General features: G+C 38.8%; 1 protein-coding gene and 1 pseudogene across 3 annotated transcripts in view; both read right to left on the reverse strand.

Annotated features, from left to right (window-relative positions):
* Rnf17 (ring finger protein 17) overlaps window positions 1–24,291 on the reverse strand; it is a 118,738-nt gene that overhangs the window by 53,698 nt on the left and 40,749 nt on the right. For 2 of the 3 annotated variants that reach the window (XM_032917897.1, XM_032917898.1), the window contains exons 7-14: window positions 22,978–23,149; window positions 20,785–20,861; window positions 20,471–20,545; window positions 15,070–15,374; window positions 5,871–6,029; window positions 3,874–4,063; window positions 2,766–2,934; window positions 437–627 (exon numbers count right to left, since the gene is read on the reverse strand). In XM_032917897.1, coding sequence (XP_032773788.1) covers window positions 437–627; window positions 2,766–2,934; window positions 3,874–4,063; window positions 5,871–6,029; window positions 15,070–15,374; window positions 20,471–20,545; window positions 20,785–20,861; window positions 22,978–23,149 — 1,338 coding nt within the window. Of the gene's footprint in view, window positions 1–436; window positions 628–2,765; window positions 2,935–3,873; window positions 4,064–5,870; window positions 6,030–13,735; window positions 13,826–15,069; window positions 15,375–20,470; window positions 20,546–20,784; window positions 20,862–22,977; window positions 23,150–24,291 lie in introns of all 3 variants that reach the window. The other variant, XM_032917896.1, reaches the window with a different exon arrangement.
* LOC116913852 lies at window positions 16,702–17,404 on the reverse strand (annotated as a pseudogene).

Genomic DNA, 24,291 nt, shown 5'->3' on the forward strand with positions numbered 1-24,291 from the left:
CATTACTTTTACAACTCTTCTTCTCACTGGGCAGTGGTGGCACACATCTTTAACCCCAGAATTTGGGAGCAGAGTCAGGTAGATCTCTACATTTGAGGTCACTCTGGTCTATTGAGTGAGTTCCAGGACAGCCAGGGCTACACAAAGAGAAACCCTGTCTCATATACAAAATAAAAACAACAAAACCTCCAAATCCTCTTTTCCTATTTATAGCTATAGTCTTTCAAAAGAGATTTACTTTTACTCTGTATTTCTAAATATTTTTCCTGCATGTAAATATCTGTGCCACACGTGTGTCTGTTGTCTGCGGAGAATAGAGGGTGGCACTGGAAACCAAACTCGTGTTCTACAAGAACAACCAGTGCTCTAACTCCTGAGCCATCCTCCAGCCTGTAGAACTTCAATCTTGAATATTTAAGTTTAACAAGTTACTTACCTTGCTAGTTCCATAAAAACCAATGCATCTCTGAGAGACACAGGCATATCACTGCTGATTTTATTTGTTGGCGGTTTCTGCAGATCTACAATAAGGATATCATCTTCTTCTCCAAAAACTTTCATTAACACAGCCTTCTTATTTACCATTTTCAAAAATTCCACTTTTGCCTCCTTTTCCCAGCCCTCACTCTATGGGAAAAATAAAGTTCCAAAGTGGTTAGTACTTATAATTAGCTTTAATGTTAGTGTGTCTATCAGCTGGCCTGCAACTTAAAGGCACTGAACCAGTCCTATGCATTTAGGAATGAGCTGAGGCCATAAAGCAAGAGCAGTCTGTATGTTCACTGTAGGCTGCAATACATGGATGCAACCTTAAGATACTTGTAAGCTTGTCACTCTACAAGAGCATGAAAATTGAGATGGCTCAGTGGTGTGGATGGAACACCTGCTGCTCTTACAATTGGGGTAAGAGTCTTAGCACCCAGATGGTGGGTCATAACCATCTGTAACTCTAGTTCCAGGGGGCTCTGGCACCTTCACAGACATCAGGTACATGCTTACTGACATGGAGGCAAAACATTCATACATATAATATAAGGTAAGGACATCTAAAAATTATATATATATATGTATGTATGTGTGTGTATATGTATGTATGTATGTATGTATGTATGTATGTATGTATGTATGTGTGTGTATATATGTTTTTCAAGACAGGGTATTCACTGTAGAACAGTCCTGGCTGTCCTGGAACTCGATTTGTAGACCAGGCTGGCCTTGAATTCATAGCAATCTACTTGCCTTTGCCTCCCAAGTGCTAGGATTAAAGATGTACATTACCACACCTGGCTAAAAACGAGTACTAATGAAAATTATAATGACTTAAAAGTATGTTGCATATGACTTTTCCACTTAAATTACAGAATTTCAAAAGGCAATTCTGAATGTATACTTTAAGACTGCAGTACTGTCCCAGTACAACAGAAACTAAATAATGGACACAAAAGAAATAGAATTTGGTGCTGGGGATGTAGCTCAGTTAGCAGTATAATCTGGACCACATTACCCAGGAGTGCTCATGTCCCCATCCTGGTTAGTGTCGTCTACTTGACACACCCTAGTCTTCAGTTCAGGATACCTGAACAGGTCGGTCTGAGAGCATGTGTATAAATATTGTCTTGGCTTTTAATTACTGCAGGAGGACCAAATGCTGTGGTCAGCACTGCTGCCAGGCGGGTGGTCCTGGGCTGCTCAGGAGAGTTGGCGAACCCTGAGACTGTGAGGGAACCAGCTAGCAAAGAGCATCGGCACAGTCCGTCCGTCCGGCTTGGCTCCGGCCTCATGCTCTCCCTGGCGCGAGTGAGTTCTCTAGTCACAGGCAATGCTGACTGGAAGAGCAAGCAGGCCTACATTCAGGTTCTGGCCTGGAGCTCCTGCCCTGAATTCCCTCAATGACGAATTGAGAACTGGAAGTACAAGACAAAGAAACCCTTTTGCCCAGTGTTTTACTACAGCAACAGATATCAATCAAACTAGGACAAACTCTATAATCCTATTTCAGAAGGTAGAGGCAGAAGTCATACTGGCTAATTGGGGTCAGTGTAGACCACATGAAATTCTATTTCAAACAAAACAAAAAACAAAACAAACAAACAAACAAACAAACAAACCCCAAAAAACCAAAACCCAAAACCAAAGCAGTTGTCTGATGTGTTGCTCGACACTGAACTCGGGTTCTCTGCAGGTGCTTTAACCACTGGGCCATCGTCCAGCCTCGCTTACTTAAAGAGTCCGTTCGTCTGTTCTGCTCACCATCTGTCCCTATCTACAGTGCAGCAGAAGAGAGCTGCTAAGTGCTGTGAATGGTGACAACAAAAGCACCCGCTCCTGCTTTCACAGACCCCCTAACACAGCAATCCCACCTAGACTGCACATATGATTCTAGTCTCCTAGCACTTCTTGGTGAAAAGATTCATAATTCCAAAACATGAGCCATGAATAAATACAGAGAAGGGGGATATATAGAAATAGATGCTATCCCGTTTTCTAACTGATTTCTTTCTACAAAACTGACTCCAAAATGTGGTATTTTGCTTGAATATTTATTATGTTCAATGAACTTTCTTGAACTCAAATGTTCATTACAAACATTTTCACTTACAGAAGCTGAGGCTTATGACACCTTTTATTGGCACTAACAGTTCATAGCCAGAATGTGTTTGTCAAGATTAGCTGGTTCTGTTAATCAGACAAACTCAGCCACTTCACTGGCAGCATAACTGACACTCCAAGGCCTTCGAGGGAGAATGGCTCTCTATCTCACTTACTGAATTGTATGGAACGATGTCTTTCAAGGAGCACAGGTGTGCTAAATGTGGGATGTCTTTCAACAGTTCTTCACTGTATGGTTCCGACTTCCTTACAAGCAGACAGAAGTCACTTAGTGTAATATGCTGCTCACCAACATGCTCTGGTCCCACATGTGTGTCACCAACTCTAGGAAAAAGTAATATTGAGAACAATGCTTTACTGGGTGTGAGCATGCATGCTTTTAATCTCAGAGCAAGGGGGCAGAGGGGCAGAGGGGCAGAGGGGCAGAGGCAGAGGCAGATGGATCTGTGCTGGTCTGAAGCCAACCTGGTCTATATAGTCAGTTTCAGGTCAGCCAGGGCTGCATAGAAAGACCTCATGTCAAGAAAGATAAACTAATGTTTCTATCTTTGAATTCCTTTTATTATTTACAAGGTATATATGTCTACGGATAACTACCTTGTTAAATCTTGTAGAAATATAGATTTTAAATTTAATACTTTTTATTAATAATTTTATTAATCCATAAGCAGACAGTCTTACTACATAGAAGTAAACCTTGACTGACTTTATTTAAACTTTCACAAACTCACTTAGTTTGAACTTAACAAGGATAATGCATATACTCAGAACGCTGTGATCATTAATAAAGTAACCACGTGACAGACAATAATTGCTCTCAATACAAAATCGTTTCAGCTTCTTTTTCCAAAACTTGAAACAGAGTTTTGGATACCTATAGAGAGTCAGACAGTGTGACACTTAAGCATCCTTTAATAAATTTATATCAGCAAGATTAAAAAATTTACCCAATAACTAATAGCTAAGTATTAGTAGTACCTTATTTAAAACCGTCAGCTACATTTGCCCCTGCTCTGAAACAACGTAAGATGTGCGTCTAGAGCACAGCAAAACCTCTTTTCCAAGTTTATCTTCTAGCAATACTGATAAAGGACAACATTTAACTTAATTTGTAAGGCAAATATACAACAGTAGAGCAGAGGCCTTAGAAGGGAAGGATGGCAGCTCTTCAACTATTAGTCACCTCCTTCCTTCCTTTAATCCTCTTTCCCATAAATGTTTCTAAGCAGGCCAAGAACATACAACAGTCACAAAGATTCATACCCCGTGATGATCAGGACTTCAGAATTTCCAAAATCTACCATGAATATCTGTATTAGTGAAATTTCACAGACTGAGAATTTGGTTGGACTACATGGTTTTCTAACAGTTTTGGTTTTTGTTGGAATTATTTCAGTGATAATTCCTCGACACCACATTCTATTCTTAATACTGTTGACAAATATTCTTGCACCTACATAATGAGAGAGACAAATCATTAGCATTTATGAATAAAGAATCCAGTAAGGCTCTAGCTTAAAATATGTATCTTAGTTTTCCAACTAAGAAATTGTATTTCATTGATATACTAATTATACAGTACTGTCAAGTGCTGTGAAAATAAAAGGCAATATATTGTGGCAGTTTCTTTACTTCAAAAACTTAAAAGCTAATTGAGAGGCTAAAAACATAAAGTATAAGCTGTTACTCAGTGAGGAGCTTTGCTTCACAAACCACATTAGCACAGGCAAATGAGATTGTCTTGCCATCACGAAGTAAAGGATGGTCTTTCACAGATCACTAGATCACTGTTAACTTACACGATGCATCCATTCTCTTGGTAAATATGAGTTAGAATTAAGATACAATGAGTAGTAGTATAAAAAATTCCAAAATTAATTAACACTCATTAATGTAGTGCAATTTAGAAAAAGAGAGGATAAACTAAGGACTTAGTTCAAATTAATGCCCATGAAAAAAGATTAAGAAGCCTGAATATGAACATATCCTATGAGCTGTCAATGTTCTTAGCCTTTTGTACACTTGTTCTCCACAATAATACTATAGACTTGTTTTGTTGTTAGTGTTTTTTTTTTTTCCTGGAGCTGAGGCCAGAACCCAGGGCCTTGCGCTTGCTAGTCCAATGCTCTATCACTGAGTTAAATCCCTAACCCCTGTTGTTAGTGTTTTGAGACAAGGTCTCACTATGTAGTTCTGGCTGTCCTGGAACTATGTAGACCAGGCTGGCCTCCAACTCTCACAGAGATCTGTCTGCCTCTACCTCCTCAGTCCTGGGATTTAAAGTACATGCCACTACACCTGACATGGAGCTGGTTCTTTTGCTGTAGGAAATTGAGATGTGTGGCTCAGAAAATGGTGTGTCAAATGTGTCATCTTGGCATACTACGCAAAATGAACTGCCAGGCCCAAGACCTTTCTAATCCTCCCTGGGATTTTCCCTTGAGCAAAACTGAGGTCAGCCTCCCCAAAGCTCCTTTATCTAAGAGAACTTCCAAAAGAACAGGACTCTCTTAAACTCCCTAACAATTGTCAGAAAGCCAGAAAAAAAATTAATCATCAGGAAAAAAGACAGTAAGAAAGTCACCACACAGCTGAAGCAGGCTCTTCATCTGTGCTGAGGTCAGCGCTCAGAGATTACCTGAAGGCTGTCACTGCATAAGACACACTTTGTTTGCAATAATTTACTACTGGCTCTAGCTTCCTTCTCTTCTACCCTGTTTCTTTCTTCTCTACAGCACGGTTAGGCTTCAACCATCTAGCCTTTTCTTTGCATTTCATACTTTCTATAGCTCCTATGTATACTAATATACTAATATATTTCTCCTTCTCTCTTGTAAAACCTGTCATGTTATAGAACACTGGCTGTGGTCTGGATGATGGGCAGGAAAGGGTTAACGTCTTGTCTATGCCAACAGAACAAAGAGAGGCTGCAAGTCTAGCTCAAACCACAGTGAGTCAGAGAACTGCAGTAAGCTAGAACCTATCCTCTCAACACACTTCATTCTGAAGAGGGGGCTTTGGGCTTTGTTATTTGAAAAGTAATTTACTCCATAATGGAGTTGTTACACTCCAAACATGTATTAACATTGATTTTAATAGTTAGCTAACCTGCCTAAATAATTTATGTTAAAGAATTCCAAAACTTTTGCATGAATATTATACAAAGAAAAAAATCTTTTAGCAAGTCTATGCAGCTTGGCCAATGGCCAAATATTACAGTACTTAAACAACGGCTACGTGTGGTACAGAGGAAGCCTCACCCAGCTCCAGGGTGTCGGAGGGATCGAGGTGCAAGCTCTTATTGCACACCTGCTTCATCTTCTTCTCCAACATTGCTGCATCTTTTATTTGTGAATATTTTCGCACATAGAAGTGGCAAGGATGTGTGACATGACTTACAAAAACTAGCTCTGGACAACCTGGGCAAGAATTCATATTTAAAGCACATTATTAAAACACGAAATAGAAAAAACCATAAAAGGTAAGCAATTATAATTTCTAAAAAAAAAAAAACAAAAAAAACCCCAAACCTCAAAACACCAAAACCAAAACAAACAACAGCCAAACAAAAACCCAGTAACAAAAACAAACCAGTCATGCTAAAATGAGTTTCTAAACTCATTAAGCCTCAGGAAGAGCTAACCCTTAAAGGCCCACAAAACAAATGGATGGCCTTTGTAGGAGTGAGTGTTGCCAAGGTGACACCCTGGCTGTTATGCAAGCACCTTAGGCAAATGTTCTACCACTGAACCACACTGCCTCCTTTATGAACTCTTTAGCAACAAGAACTGAAAATACTTTGTCTAATTTGAGAAACATTTTCTATAGTTGGAACTCAAGTTCATGAGAGGTTTTAAAATCACAGAACATGTTATATAACACAGGAAATCTAGGAAGGGATCCATTATGTCCAATACAGTAATGCAGCAATTCTAGTAAGAGAAAGGAAAAAAAAAAACCCAGTAATCCAAACAACTAGAAAAAGAACCATGAATAACTGCACACCTTCCTCAAAAATGACCTTATGTGCAAATGCACCTGTGGTGGTTTGAGTGAGAATACCCCCATATACTTATATATTTGAATGCTTGGTACCAAGTTGGTAGAACTATTTGGGAAGAATTAGGAGGTGTGGCTTTGTTGAAGGGGCTATGTCAGTAGGGGTGGGTTTTGAGGTTTCAAAGGTCCATGCCATCCCTATTATGCTCTCTCTGTTTCATAGTTATGTTTCCAGTTACCAGCTACTGTTCCAGTGCCAGGCCTGCCTGTGCCATGCTCTCTACCATGATGGTCATGGATTCCAACGCTTTGAAACTATAAGTCCCAAATAAACTCTTCTGTAAGTGGTACTGGCCAGGGTGTCTTATAACAGACACCGTAATATTGATTGAATGCTTGGTCCCCAGTTGATAAAACTGTTTGGGGGAGAATTAGGAGATATGGCCTTGTTGAAGGAAGTAATCAAGACAGGCCTCAAGTCACCATTTAAAAGACAAACCAGCCTTCTGGTTTCTGCCTGCGCCCAGAGCTGAAAGCCAATCACCAGGGGCACTGACACACCTCAGAGCAGAGGTAAGACCAATTCTTCTGCTCCAGGCTACCCACCAGGTGTCCCACAAAGGCAGGAGAAGTCTGGGACAGGATGCTTCTGGTTTCTGCCTGAACCCAGAGCTGAACTGCTTCCATAGCTCTCTGTACCCAGATCCCATGGGAAAGAGAGCTGGACTTTTGGAAGTACAGAAAATCCTGAGAGCTCAGGGAAGACCTCCACTTTTGCTCACATTCCTGTCCCAAGAGGAACCTACCTAGTGTCCTCTGAGTCCTTTGGGCACAGGAACCTAGGAGCAGAAAGGGACAGGACCCTTCCAGTTTCTGACTGAGCCCAGAGCTGAAAGCCAGTCACCAGGAGCACTGACACACCTGAGAGCAGAGGTAAGACCAACTCTTCTGCTCCAAGTGACCCACCTGAAGGCTTAAGGACATACAAACACAGGAGCAGCTCTCCCTTCCCAGATCCAGATGAAAGAAAAACAGGTGTACAGAAGTGCTGACACACAGGGTTAGAGTAGGGTTAAGTCACAGTCAGAGACAGCAAGACAAGCTAACTCCAGAGACAACCTGATGGTGAGAGGCAAGCACAGGAACCTAAGCAACAGAAACCAACAATACTTGGCATCATCAGAGCCCAGTTCTCCCACCAAAGCAAATACGGGATATCCAAACACACCGGAAAAGCAAGATTTGGATTTAAAAATCACATCTCATGATGATGATAGAGGGCTTTAAGAAGGACATAAATAACCCCCTTAAAGAGATACAGGACAACACAGGTAAACAAGTAGAAGCCCCTAAAGAGAAAACACAAAAATCCCTTAAAGAATTATAGGAAAACACAATGAAACAGGTGAAATAATTGAACGAAATCATCCAGAATTTCAAAATGGAAATAGAAACAATAAAGAAAGCAAAAAGGGAGACAACCCTTGAGATAGAAAACCTAAGAAAGAGACCAGGAGTCAAAGATGTAAGCATCACCAACAGAATAGAAGAGATAAAAGAGAGAATCTCAGGGGCAGAGATTCCATAGAAATCATCAACACAACCGTCAAAGAAAATGTAAAATGCAAAAAGCTCCTAACCCAAAACATACAGGAAATCCAGGATTCAATGAGAAGATCAAACCTAAGGATAATAGGTATAGAAGAGAGTGAGGACCCCCAACTTAAAGGGCCAGTAAATATCTTCAACAAAATTATAGAAGAAAATTTCCCTAACCTAAAGAAAGAGATGCTCATAAACATACAAGACGCCTACAGAACTCCAAACAGATTGGACCAGAAAAGAAACTTCTCCTGTCACATAATAGTCAAAACACTAAATGCACAAAATAAAGAAAGAATATTAAAAAGCAGTAAGAGAAAAAGGTTAAGTAATATATAAGGGCAGACCTATCAAAATTATACCAGACTTCTCACCAGAGACTATGAAAGCCAGAAGAACCTGGGGGCAGATGACATACAGACCCTAACAGAACACAAACGCCAGCCCAGGTTACTATATCCAGCAAAACTCACAATTAACATTGATAGAGAAACCAAGATATTCCATAACAAAACCAAATTTATACAGTATCTTTCTACAAATCCAGCCCTACAAAGGATAATAGATGGAAAACTCCAACACAAAGAGAGAAACTACACCCTAAAAAAGCAAGAAAGTAATCTTGCAAGGACACCAAAAGAAGAGACACACACAAACATAATTCCTTCTCTAACAAAGAAAATAACAGGAAGCAACAACCAATATTTCTTAATATCTCTTAACATCAATGGACTCGATTCCCCAATAAAAAGACACAGACTAACAGATACTGAAGGAGGATCCAGCATTTTGCTCATGCAGGAAACACACCTCAGTGACAAAGACAGACACTACCTCAGCGTAAAAGGCTGGAAAGCAATTTTACAAGCAAATGGTCCAAAGAAACAAGCTGAAGTAACCATTCTAATATTGAATAAAATCGATTTTCAACCAAGAGTTATCTAAAAAGATAAGGAAGGACACTTCATGTTCATCAAAGGAAAAATCCACCAAGATGAACTCTTAATCCTGAATATCGATGCTCCAAATGCAAGGGCACCTACATTCATAAAAGAAACCTTACTAAAGCTCAAAGCACACATTGCATCTAACACAATAATAGTGGGAGATTTCAACACCCCACTCTCATCAATGGACAGATCATGGTAACAGAAACAAAACAGAGACATTGAGAAACTAACAGATACTATGAGCCAAATGGATTAAACAGATTATTTATAAAACATTTCATCCTAAAACAAAAGAATATACCTTCTTCTCAGACCTCATGGTACCTTCCCCAAAACTGACCATATAATCAGTCACAAAACAGGCCTCAATAGATACAAGAAGATTGAAATAATCCCATGCATCCTATCAGGTCACCACAGACTAAGGGTGGTCTTCAATAACAACAAAACTGACAGAAAGCCCAGATATACATGGAAGTTGAACAATTCTCTATTCAATGATAACTTATCAAGGAAGAAATAAAGAAGTTAAAGACTTTTTAGAATTTAATGCAAACATACCCAAACTTATGGGACACAATGAATGCAGTGCTAAGAGGAAAACTCATGGCTCTGAGTGCTTCCAAAGAGAAACTGGAGAGAGCATACACTAGCAGCTTGACAGCACACCTAAAAGCTCTAGAACAAAAAGAAGACAAGATACCCAAGAGGAGTACATGGCAGGAAATAATCAAACTCAGGGCTGAAATCAAATAAGTAGGAACAAAAAGAACTATACAAAGAATCAAAAAAAAAAAATCAGAAGCTGGTTCTTTTGAGAAAACCAACAAGATAGATTAAACCCTTAGCCAGACTAACCAGAGGGCACAGAGAGTATATCCAAGTTAACAAAATCAGAAATGCAAAGGGAGACGTAACAACAGAATCTGAGGAAATTAAAAAAATTATTAGATCCTAGTACAAAAGCCTGTATTCAATAAAACTGGAGAAATCTGGATGAAATGGAAAGTTTTCTAGACAGACACCAGGTTCCAAAGTTAAACCAGGATCAGATAAACCATCTAAACAGTCCCATAACTCCTAAAGAAATAGAAGCAGTTATGAAAAGTCTCCCAACCAAAAAGAGCCCAGGACCAGATGGGTTCAGTGCAGAATTCTATCAGACCTTCACAGAAGACCTCATACCAATACTATCCAAACTATTCCACAAAATTGAAACAGATGGAGCACTACCGAATTCCTTCTATGAAGCCACAAATATGCTTATACCTAAACCACACAAAGACCCAACAAAGAAAGAGAACTCAGACAAATTTCCCTTATGACCATTGATGCCAAAATACTCAATAAAATTCTCGCAAACCGAATCCACAAACACATCAAAATGATCATCTATCATGATCAAGTACACTTCATCTCAGGGATGCAGGGATATACGGAAATCCATCTACTATGTAAACAAACTCAAAGCATGACCATAGCGTTAGATGCTAAGAAAGCATCTGACAAAATTCAACAACGCTTCATGTTAAAAGTCTTGAAAAGATCAGAAATTCAAGGCCCATACCTAAGCATAGTAAAAGGAATATACAGCAAACCAGCAGCCAACATTAAACTAAATAAAGAGAAACTTAAGTAATCCCACTAAAATCAGGAACCAGATAAGGCTGCCCATTCTCTCCCTACTCCTACTTACTCAACAGACTGCTTGACGTCCTAGCCAGAGCAATCAGACAATGAAAGGAGGTCAAAGGGATACAAATTGGAAAGGAAGAAGTCAAATATCACTATTTGCAGATGATTTGTTAGCATTCTTAAGTGACTCCAAAAATTCTACCAGAGAACTCCTAAACCTGATAAACAACTTCAATAAAGTGACTGGGTATAAAATTAACTCAAACAAATCAGTAGACTTCCTCTACTCAAAGGATAAACAGGCTGAGAAAGAAATTAGAGAAATGACTCCCTTCATAATAATTACAAATAACATAAAATACTGTAGGTGTGACTCTAACCAAGCAACTGAAAGATCTGTATGATAAGAACTTCAAGTCCCTGAAGAAAGAAATTGAAGAAGATGTATAGACCTCTCATACTCATGGATTGGCAGGATTAATATAGTAAAAATGGCCCTTTTACCAAAAGCAATCTACAGATTCAGTGCAATCCCCATAAAAATTCCAACTCAATTCTTCATAGAGTTAGAAAGAGCAATTTGCAAATTCATTTGGAATAACAAAAAACCAAGGATAGCGAAAACTATCCTCAACAATAAAAGAACTTCTGGGGGAATCACTATCCCTGACCTCAAGCTGTATTACAGAGCAATAGTGATAAAAACTGCATGATATCGGTACAGAGACAGGCAGATAGACCAATGGAATAGAATTGAAGACCCAGAAATGAACCCACACACCTATGACCACTTGATCTTTGACAAAGGAGCAAAAACCATCTAGTGGAAAAAAGACAGCATTTTCAACCAATGGTGCTGGTTCAACTGGAGGTCAACATGTAGAAGAATGCAGATCGATCCATGCTTATCACCCTGTACAAAGCTTAAGTCCAAGTGGATCAAGGACATCCACATCAAACCAGATACACTCAAACTAATAGAAGAAAATGTGGGGTAGAGCCTCAAACACATGGGCACAGGGGTATATTTCCTGAATAGAATACCAAATGGCTTATGCTCTTGGATCAAGAATCGACAAAAGAGATCTCATAAAATTGCAAAGCTTCTGTGAGGCAAAGAACACTATCATTAGCACAGAATGGAAACCAACAGATTGGGAAAAGATCTTTACCAATCCTACATCTGATAGAGGGCTAAAATCCAAATATACAAAGAACTCAAGAAGTTAGACTCCAGGGAGCCAAATAACCCTATTAAAAAATGGGGTTCAGAGCTAAACAAAGAATTCACATCTGAGGAATGTCAAATGGCTGTGAAGCACCTAAAGAAATGTTCAACATCTTTAGTCATCAGGGAAATGCAAATCAAAACAACCCTGAGATTCCACCTCATGCCAGTCAGAATAGCTAAGATAAAATCTCAGGTGATAGCAGATGCTGGTGAGGATGTGGAGAACATTGTTGGTGGGATTGCAAACTGGTACACTCTCTGAAATCAGTCTGGAGGTTCCTCAGAAAATTGGACATTGAACTACCTGAGGACCCAGCTATACCTCCCTTGGGCATATACCCAAAAGATGCCCCAACATATAACAAAGACACATGCTCCACTATGTTCATAGCAGCCTTATTTATAATAGCCAGAAGCTGGAAAGAACCCAGATGCCCTTCAACAGAGGAATGAATACAGAAAATGTGGTACATCTACACAATGGAATATTACTCAGCTATCAAAAACAATGACTTTATGAAATTCGTAGGCAAATGGATGGAACTGGAAAACAACATCCTGAGTGAGGTAACCCAATCACAGAAAGACATACATGGTATGCACTCATTGATAAGTGGCTATTAGCCCAAATGCTTGAATTACCCTAGATGCCTAGAACAAATGAAACTCAAGAGGGATGACCAAAATGCGAATGCTTCACTCCTTCTTTAAAAGGGGAACAAGAATACCCTTGGCAGGGAATAGGGAGGCAAAGTTTAGAACAGAGGCAGAAGGAACACCCATTCAGAGCCTGCCCCACATTTGGCCCATACATATACAGCCACCCAATTAGATAAGATGGATGAAGCAAAGAAGTGCAGGCCGACAGGAACCGGATGTAGATCTCTCCTGAGAGACACAGCCAGAATACAGCAAATACATAGGTTAATGCCAGCAGCAAATCACTGAACTGAGAAATGGGACCCCCGTTGAAGGAATCAGAGAAAGGACTGAAAAAGCTTGAAGGGGCTCAAGACCCCATATGAACAACAATGCCAAGCAACCAGAGCTTCCAGGGACTAAGCCACTACCCAAAGACTATACATGGACTGACCCTGGGCGCCAACCTCATAGGTAGCAATGAATAGCCTAGTAAGGGCACCAGTGGAAGGGGAAGCCCTTGGTTCTGCCAAGGCTTGACCCCCCCAGTGAATGGGATTGTTAGGGGAGGGCAGTAATGGGAGAAGGCTGGGGAGGGGAACACCCATAGAGAAGGGGAGGGGGAGGGATAAGGGGGATGTTGGCATGGAAACCGGGAAAGGGAATAACATTTTAAATGTAAATAAGAAATACCCAACTTAATAAAGATGGAAGGAAAAGAAAAGAGTCAGTCAATACAAAAGATATTGAAACACAGAAGAAAATAACATAAGCAATTGAAAGATGCTTGAAATGTTTGCTATATTAATTTTTGTGACAAAGTAACATTTTTAGAACACAAAAGTCAGTGCCAAGAGTTAATAGTAAAATACAAGAAGCACTCCTGTTATAATCACAAAAAATAGGAAAGTACAATTCTCTCTCACTATCAAACAGCTATGAAAATACTGATAAATAAAATTGGATAATAAATAGAAATGAGAAAAAATTAATGAAAAAAATAAAAAGAAACGGTCGCCACACATTCAACAAACTCAACTCCATCATGTGTGGGCAGTTGTTCAAATACCTGCTTTTGATGCAACAGGAGCAGACAGCTCTTTCTGAGGAGGCTTTTTTGGGTATCTAGGAGTCTCTATAGGTTCATCTGTGAAGCATGCTTTATCAAAACAAATAAGATAACTTTAGGAATTCTGTTAATGTGACCAGACACTAGTGTCTAAGAAGCTGTGGTTAAATTGGTGAAATACTGGAATGGCACAATCTCTTATAAGTAATGTCATGATAGGTAATCTGAAGTCAGCCAAACATTGATGATGACAATTTAGAGGAAGACTTGTCTTTTTTTATTTAAAATTTAATTCTGGGTCTCTGTTGAGAAACCTACATTTTCTCAAGCATGCACTATTATCTCCTTTATAAAGTTCTGCTTTACTCCCCTTTCTTTACGCTTTTACTCTCTCTGTGTTTAAAATTCTACTAAAATATTTCAAATAAATTCCAATTCAGAGCCTGGTCTGCAAAGTCAACCAGTAAAACAAACAATGGTGTTAAAGTTGCCCTTAAGAAGACTGATGACATCACATATAGCACAGCAGTCCACTCCTACAACAATGGACCTGAAAATGTCAAATACCCTAGTAATCAAATATTAAAGTTGCAGCTCTGAAGTTTTCATTTTCTTTTTTTAGATTTTAAAATTTTACTTTTTTAATGTATATTGATGTTTTGCCTGCACATATGTGTTTATGGATGGGTGCCTGGTGTCTGCTGAGGTCAGAAAGAGGTGTTGGATCCCCTGGAACTGGGGTTACTGATGGTTGTAAGGCACCATGTGTGTGCTAGGAACAACATCCAGGTTCTCTGGTCCTCTGCAATAATAAAGCTCTTAACTGCTGAGCCAACTCTTCAGGTACCATATCTGTGTTTGTCTGAGACAGGGTTTCAGCATGTAGCCCTGCCAGGTCTTGGCTCACTATGTATACCAGGCTAGCCTAAAATTTACAGACATCTGCTACCTCTGCTTTCTGAGTGCTAGAATTAAAGGGCTTTGCCAACACAGGCCTTTAAAAGGCAAGCCAGGCATGATAGCTCATGTTAGCGATCCCAACATTCGAGTCACCAAGGCAGGACTGCTTTAAATAGGAGCCTGGTGGGCTATATAGTGAATTCTGGGCCAGACTGCATTATACTGTGAGACTCTTCCCATCCCATCAACACCCAATATAAATAGATAAAAAGCTAAACAGCAGCCGTCCTGTTCTGGAATGTATGAAGGCAGGCTCGTGGAATCAATAGGGCTAGCCCATGATGAGATAACGAGGGACAAGATTAGAGCAGCATGTTTCTATTAAGCACATGATCATTAACTGTAGATAACAAATCTTTCTGTATTTTACTCACATTCTAGGTTTTCCTCAATAATTTCTTCAATTATCACATCAGGGCTGGATCCCAGTTGAGGCAGTACAGCAACAGTCTTAGGAGAAGCCACCACGAGCACCTCTTTCTGTGGCTGCTTGTTTTCCCCTTCCAAATGCCTGTCAGGGGTCTCTGCTTGCAAAGGAAGTACAGGGGCTTCATCAGCCAGGATGGCCGTGTCTACCCTTTTCTTCTCTAGTGAGGAGTATACATCACAACACAGTTCCTTTTTATTATTAAATTTCTTTTGAACATTCTGTCCAACTTCATTTTCTTGAGGGTGACATCTGTTTAAAAACACACAGCAGGACTGCTTTAATATTGATCTTCAAGCTATTTCGTTCTCATTTGTCAGTTGACAGTGTGACACAAACCAAAAGATCAAAGTTGTAGGTGAGCTAGAGGTGTTTGTAAATAGCTTCGTTGAAGCATAAACATGTATCATATAATGCAATGACTTTTGGTAACCTTAAGAGTTGCCTACCGGGGTTGGGGATTTAGCTCAGTGGTAGAGTACTTGCCTAGCAAGCGCAAGGCCCTGGGTTCGGTCTTCAGCTCTGAAGGAAAAAAAAAAAGTTGCATACCCTAATATATAATCTAATTTTAGAACACGGTCACTGGCCCAAGAGAACCCTCTTGCCCTTTTCAAACTCCCAAAGAAACTGCTTACTTAAAGCTCCAAGCAGCCTTTGAGATCATTAGTTCTGTTCTGTTTTGAGGCAGGGTCTAAGGGATTCAGGTTGGCTTGGAATTTGCCTGTCTCTAGCTCATAATCCTCCTGCTTCAGCCTACCAAGTGCTGAGATTACAGGTGTATGCCAGCTCACCTGTCTACCTTTAGGGTTTTAAAGTCAAGGAGGAGTATCAAAACTGAAAAACTGAGGAAAACTTCAAACGGTCATATATCATAATAATCTGATCCTAAAATAACATGAATTTTCCAAAAAAGCCATTTTGATTTGGCTTAAGTGTTTCATTTAAATTATATTAGCATCATTTGCTACTTACTTTGTCATCTTAAAAATAAAGACTAGGAAAGAATGTGGGTACAAATCTTAAGCGTCTACCAGGTTCATAGTTACATCACCTGAATCCTCTGGGTATGGTATGCTTATTAGTTTGCCGATAACTCATGCATGCATGAGTGCATGCTTGTGTGTACCACAGACATGTGTGGAAGCCAGATATTTATTTCTGGCATCTTCCTTATTTATTTATTTAGTAACTGCTGTCTACTTTATTTATTTGCTGAGACAAGTTCTCTCACAGAGTCTGGCTTCAGCACGTTCCAGGGAATTTATCTGTGGTGCCTGGCTCTCTCTGTGTGTGTGTGTGTGTGTGAGACGTGTAAAGGACATAACAGTAATACAATACAATACAATAGTAATAGATTAGCTGTCTCACAGAGACAGAATAAGAAAGACTATTAAATGAATCTAGGAATAGTATATTTTAGTATATTTTAACTAAATCAACAAAACAAGGTTAAGCACAGGTCAAAACATCACCCAGAATCCATAAAGTGATACTAAAGAGAAAGGAAAATCTGAAATTCCACACACAGGGCTCTCGATTGAAATCAGGGAGGCTCAAATCTGTTCCTCTTTTTAAACACTTATGGGTACAACAGTGTTTTTCTAAATGTCTCTCATTAGTTAATGCCGAGTCTTAAGTCTGGTTCCATAACAGTCTATAATGTAACTACCCTCCAATGTGAAGGTCCAACAATCTGCATTGAAATAAGAATGAAATCAATTAGGCTTCCAGTTCTGCAAAATCCTATGGTGCAAAACTTGAACAAGCCTACGGCAGGATATCCACTGTAAAATTGACCTGCTCCCAGCCATCCCCCAAAAAGAGATAATGCAACTGGCACTTTGTATGAATAGCCATTCACATTTCGGCAAGATGTAGGCTTGAGAAGACCAACCTCATTTCCAGTAAAATGAGCTTCATTACCACTCAAATCCTTACAAGTTATGTTGGGTGCTGGAAGACACTGAACATGAGCTATGTAGTTTGTACAATTAACTGGTTCTTACGTAGCATTTGTTTTTGGTTCTTTACAAATATATTGTCTCACTCTGAGGTCCTCACACTTGGGTGTCTCCTCGACCAACAGCACCAGAGGCAGCAGCCCTACAATGTCCTGCGACATTGAGTGCAAGCCACAGAATGTGGAGGGGGGAAGCCCGACCCACAGGGTCGCCACGTTGGGCACGGGGTCCTCCTGTGCCCAGCTTTTTACATGGTGGCAAGATCTGAACTCCGGTTTTGTCTGGTGAACCTGAACAACAACACTTCACTAACTGAGCCATCTCCTCAGCCCTACTTCCTACTGTTCTGCCTTGTCCTCATATCCAGACACTTTTAGGCCATCACATTTATAATTAAATAATTTAAATGCAAGAGGATGAGTCCAAAAGGGTTGCATGTTAGTTAACTCATGAAGGGTCTTATTTCTTCATGAAACAGTAGTGGGCACTTTACAAACTGGAGAGAGGCAACTGAATTTAGTAACAACGTATGTCTATCTGCTTCTTTCAACAGAAAGTATGCATCTGACATTAAGGAAAATTAATCAGAGTTGTATGGAGGACCTTTAGGAAGGATCTATGTGTGTAAACAACCTTGTACTGTAAACACCTTTTCATAATAAATCTCCTCAGACCTTACTGAATGTTTAACTAGTCCCTCTCACTAGTCTTTCCTTATACATCACCACATTTTTCTGTTTGCCTTTATCCTTTCCCTTCCTGCACTATCTAAATTGTATTTATACGTCAGGTCACTTTTTTATTGTTTTAGATTTAAATATTACCCTTGACCTTTTTCAATACTTTTGCTCCACTGGGCAAACCTGTCATTCAATAATAAGAACATGTAGCTTATAGAATTTGCTGTCATAAATCTTTAAATTTAACTCAAAGTACTCATTTAAAATCAACAGAAGATTAGCAAAGACTTTTCTACAGAGGCAGGATAATTTTTAACCTTAAAATACCTGATAGTAGCCCTATTAGAGCTCTAACATTATCTAGAAGAACATACAGCCTGCAAAGGTTGCTGACTGTCCATGGACACCCCCAAAGCTAACCCAAGGGACTGCCTGTGGGGAGACTGTACCCTGTGTTCCATTTGTACTAGTCTCCTTTCTTTTTTAATCTTTATTAACTTGAGTATTTCTTATTTACATTTTGATTATTCCCCCTCCCCGTCTATATGGGCTTCCCCTCCCCATCCTCCCCCCATTACCACCCTCCCTACTAGTCTCCTTTCTTGTTGCTGTGATAAAACACTGACCAAAGGCAACTTGAGGAGAAAAGGATTTATTTGGCCTTTACTTCCAGGTCATTGTTCATAACTGAGGGAAGTAAGGGCAACCCAAGCAAAGCTTGAAGCAGAAACCTAATTGCTAGCTCGCTTGTAGAATCATACTTAACTATCTTTTAAACATGACTCTGGAGCACTGGACTAGAAATGGTACCACCTAGTGGGCTGGGCCCTTCTGCATCAATTAATAAAGCAATTTCTCACAGACATGCTTAGACCAACCTAAGGTAGGCAATTGCTCAGTTGAGACGTCTCCTCTCAGATGACTCTAGGTTGTGCTAAACTGACAATTAAGGACAGTACCTAGGACAGTTTCATTATTATTCCAAACAATTTAATTCCTAAAAAAACAACATAAATAATCTAATTCTGGAATCAAGTTCAAGATCTTGCCTCATGCCCATTTACTCAAGTGCCCTCCACCTTCCTCCTCAGATGGCCAATGAATAGGAACTGAACATACTGACTATTCCCCGCTCAGTTTACCTTTGTTCCTGTATTCCTAGTATAAATGTCTGTACGTGTGTGTGTGTGTGTGTGTGTGTGTGTGTGTGTGTGTGTGTGTGTGTGTGTATAAAACAGTCTTTCTTTATTTCCTTCTTTTGAGGCAGATTATCTCACTATGTAGCTCTGGCTGGCCTGGAACTTCCTACATGGATGGAGGCAGCCTTAGACTACAGAGATCTGCTTGCCTTTACCTCCTTAGTCCTGTGATTAAAGGTGCACAGCCTGGCCAGAGTATCTTTTAAAAATGTAGGCTATGGGGCTAGAGAGAGTGAGCTCTGCATTAAGAGCACCCACTACTCTTGCAGAGAAACTGAGTTCAGTCCCAGAACCCACATCAGGTGGCCCACAGCCACCTGTAACTCCAGTTCCAGAAGATCTGATGCCTTCCTATTCTGGCCTCAATAGGCTAGTGCGCGCGCGCGCGCGTGCACACACACACACACACACACGCACACACACACACACACACACACACACACACACACCATACCACACCATAAAAATGAAGATAAAATGAAAACGTAAAAACGCAATCTAACTTTTATTTTCATGTATAAAATCATCTGAGTGGTTTTTATCATCCAACAGAACTGTCAACAACACATAAACTATCAGCCCTATCCACCCTCCTTGCACTAAGGTTTGAATCTAGGGCATTATGCATATTAGTAAGTTGCCATCTTGGAAGCAGAGATCAAGACTCTCATCAGATAGAGAACCTGTCAGCTCCCTGATTTTGAACTTTCTAGACTCTAGACTGAGCAAACAGATTTTTACTTAGGCATTTTGTTATAGCGGTATGACTGTACTAAGACATGTGACAAGTAAGATCTGGCTTAGGAAACCAAAGAAGTGAATCTGTCATTTTATTGAGTCTCAATGAACTTGTCTTTAATTTAAGCAACAGCTGGCTAGTAGCTATCATACTTAAGAGCATACAAGTAGAAAACGAAGTTTACTGCTGTCACACAGCAGCACAGTCTTAAGGATTTAGCTTCTATGGATACAGAAGGATAGAGAATGAAGGTAGCAGGTGCTCTCATGACGTGCTAGTTTACATCTACGTGCTGCTCAGATGTGTACCTTCCATTTCATCTCCTTTCCAACTGTAGATTTTTCTACAGATAATGAAAATAGAATCCTTCCAGTTCTCTACTGTACCAAGAAGTGACCGTTCTATTCCTTTGTATCAGTTTTACTGTCTACTTGTACTATCACAACCATAGACATTTTATCTGTTTTTGTTTGTACTTTATATATTGTAATTTCTCTGTTTATCTCACTGTCTTCTAGAGTGTTGGGGTCGAGCATACAAATCCGTTTCAATGCTTGTTGACTGAATGAATCTCAAAGAGCTTCAAAGCATGTAAATCAGTAATAATAATCTCTCAGGCCTTTTAAAAAGTATTACAAACAGAAATTAGTAATAGAAATGCAGCTTTTAGATCATCTTAGCACTTGAATCAAATTAAACATTCACCTGTCTTTTAGCTGTAGGTATTATCAGATATTAACAGCATGCTGCCATTCTTAAAAATACTTACTTCGTTGAGTCCTCAAATTCAATCTTTCCCATACTGTTGAACATGCAGATAACCTCACTGCAATTTATATTCAACCTGAAAATTTAATATATAAATAAATGTTCTCATAGACTTAATTCTTCTCTATGCAACAGTTGCTAACATTAGATAACTTAAACAGCATTTAAATAACTTATAATAAAAAATAAATAGGTTATAAAATTATTCTAATTTTGTTGTCACTTTAGGAAGCATGAATGATCCAAAAATTCAAATTATAATCACTTAGTATTTAATAACCCTTGGTATGTTTTCCTGAAGTAAGACTTACTCACCTGGGAGGGTTCCTTGGAATTATGGAACTAACTTGTGACAGTTCACTTTCAAAGTTTAACTTCAAGGTCCGGATAATCTGCAGTCAAGAGAGATGTACACTTCATATGTGAATTTTCTTTTATTAAAAATATAGCTAAAAGAGGATTTTAGGAGGAAAATGATCTTTTGAATATTAAATTAATACATTTAAGGTTACTTCTGGCCTCGCAAAGGGCACAAATCAAATGCTTGCAAAATTCTCTAAAGGAATTTAAAGTTATACATATTAATATTAACAGATAAAATGAACAGAGTATAACTATCTGAGTATAGAAAGTTCTGATCGGATTCATACACACCTGTGTTACCATTAAACGCTTCCTTCTTTTGCCTCATCTTCCTAAGTTAACCGGAGTAAACACCACATTTTACTACTTTTTTTACAGTTAGTGGAGAATCAGGAAGAAGATACTGGCACATTTTTCACCCTTTCTTTAAAGTTAGAGATTCTGGAGACAAATCAATAGCTTCTAATTCTATACCTCAGTGCATCATTTGAATTTGTTCAATTTCTGCAAAGTAAACCTCTGAGGACATAAAGATTAATAGAAGAGTCTCACACTTAGAAGATGAAGCAGAATTAGCTAAGAGGATATGGTTATTCTTGTCCTGAAAATTTGTGTTCTAAGAAAGATGTTTATGTTTTGCACAACTTTTCTCTCTAGGCCCAAGATTATAAAACAGGACCGGATGAAATAACTATTTCCTGATTTGTACATTGTGTACATAAGGAGACAGGAGGAATGGAATCTTGAATTAAAATTTTAAGTCACAAGTTCAGCTATAAACTCATGAGAAGAAAACAGTCTCATTTTGTTTGCTGCTTATAAGGGTGCTTTAACTCAAGTGTCTTACAATTCTTCTACATCCTGCAACTTAAGTGTCCTCTAAAGACCTAGGTGGTGCTACTAAAAGTGTTAGGAACCTTCAAGAGGTAAGGACTAATATGAGGTTTTAGGTCACTGGTAGAATGTCACTGAAAAGGACAGTCAGATCCCAATCTCTTCCTCCCTCTTTTCCTTGCTGGCCATGAAATACATGCTTTTGCTTTGCTTTACTCTCCTACACGATGGGTACTAGAGACCCAAAGCAAAAGAGCCAACCAATCACGAATGCTCACAAAACTGTGAGCAAAATCTAACCTTTTTATAGTTGATTATCTCAGATAGTTATTGTAGTGATGGAAACCTAAGTAACACAAACCCCAGTTTTACCTCATTGTCAAATTACTTTGTTTTAAATTTTATGCTTTAAACTGTAAAAATATTAAAAGGCTAAAATGCAACAGTTTTTGTCTTAGAATTCAAATACTGCCAGGTGTGGCACTGCTTGCCTTTAACAGCATCATTTGGATAGTGGAGATAGGCAAATCTGGGTTTTAGGCCACTTTGGCTTATATAGCAAATTCTGAGACAGCTAGGGCTACACAGAAAGACCCTGTATCAAAAACAAAACAAAAAATAAAGAATTCAAACAGCTAAGTACTATCAATTACCAACAAAGACAGTCCCAAAGATTTTTTCGTGTGTGTGTGTGTGTGTGTGTGTGTGTGTGTATTATATATAATATGTAATATATGTGTTGTTTTTATATAATATCTCAAAAACAGTCATTATTCAGTAGATACCATAATTTTATTTTTAATCTCTGTGAACTGATCCTTCCTTACAGAGCTGGGCAGTGGCAGAGAGTCACAAGGTCCTAAGAGTAAGCAATGAAGCCAGGTATGGTGGAGCACACCTTTAAGCCCAGCACTTGGAAGGCAGGGGCAGGCAAATCTCTCTGAGTTTGAGACCAGCCTAGTCCACAAAGTAGATTGCAGGACAGCAGGGCTGTTATACAGAGAAATTCTGTCTTAAAAATTCAGACAGACAGACAGGCAGGCAGACAGATAGACGAAAATAAACCATTAAAAATAAGCAGTGGACTTTCTAAAGTACACTGCTGCTAAGTCATGTCATTTGGTAGATTATCTGAATTAAGTACATTTTGTTTTAAAATATTTTTGACTTGATAATGGTTTATCTGACTAGAATCTCATTGTAGTAAAGGAGTACGGCAGAGTTTAGTGTAGTAGGTCCTACGTACCGAGTTCATACTGTAGTATGTGGAGTAAGCCCCAGCGCTAACTCACGCTGGAGAACTGGTATTACCTGAGTCAGGTCACAGTAGGTCCTCAGAGAAGGAGCTGATTTGAGTTCTTTTGCTATCTTCATGGCTGCATCCAAGTCACTTTTCTTCTCTTCAATGTAGCTTTTAACTGTTACTAATTTTGATAAATAATCATCTGTACGTCTTACAAGTTCTTCACACAGGCTCTTTTTCCTTTAAGACAAAGTTATTTTGTGATTTTTACTAGAATTTATAATATGTAAATTTATTATTGAGTAGTTTCCTAATTTCACTAAGCAATGAATTTAACTAAAATAATACATTCATTTCCCTGATAATGACTAATTAAAATAATGTAGCTAAAATAGGCATGTTCTAACTGAACATCATGTGAAAAGCTAATTTTATTAGTTGATAAACTTCACATATAATGTGGCTAAATGAGGCATTCAATTAAACTGAAATACCATGTGTAAATAAAGACCAAATAAAGGCTGGAGAGAGGTCTCAGCTGTTAAGAGCATATACTGCTCTTCTGCAGAGGACCAGAGTTTAGTGCCCACACCCAAGTCAGGCAGCTCACAACCACCTCTAACTCCAGTTCCAGGGGATCTGAAACCCCATTCTATCCTCTGTGATCACCAGCATCACACTCATACATTAAAAAACAATTAAGATATAAAATTAAAAAATAAAGTAATTGAGGTGATGACTCTGTGGTTAAAATAATTAGTACTATTCTTTTGATAAGACCTGGGTTCAGTTCTCAGCACCAACATCATGGCTTACAACTGGAACAACAACTCCAGTTGTTCCATGGAATCTGATGTCTTCTCTTCACCTCCCATGAGCACCAGGCATACATGTTGATACACTACACTAAGCAAAACACTTGCAATGTAATAATAAATAAATAAATCTTTAAAATAATTAAAAATACATCTTAAAAACAAAATAGTTTAAAAGATATAGTTCTGTCATGAACATGAAGGATAATTTAGAGCATTCTTCCCAGCTAGGAGAGATTCTGTATCTATCCCATAGTCTTTTGTGTCCCTACAGAGATATCTGTACTCATTTTTGCCAGGGTTTAATTTTATATTTAAATATTACCATAGATACACAGTCCATGAAGAGTATATAATGAGATTTAAGAACAGCATCAAACCAGAACTTGGATGACAATGAATAATCATCTTCAAGATATTTCTTTGAATGACTGACTAAACAGTTGTTTTCACTAGCTATACAGTATTACTCAAATCCTTTCTCTTCTCTAGGGTGGAATTACTTCATTATAGCAATTTAAACATGTCTGAACTGAAAACTGAAAAAAATTCAAGTACTTTAATCAT

The sequence above is a fragment of the Rattus rattus genome, chromosome 12, assembly GCF_011064425.1.
Source record: "Rattus rattus isolate New Zealand chromosome 12, Rrattus_CSIRO_v1, whole genome shotgun sequence".
Taxonomy (NCBI): domain Eukaryota; kingdom Metazoa; phylum Chordata; class Mammalia; order Rodentia; family Muridae; genus Rattus; species Rattus rattus.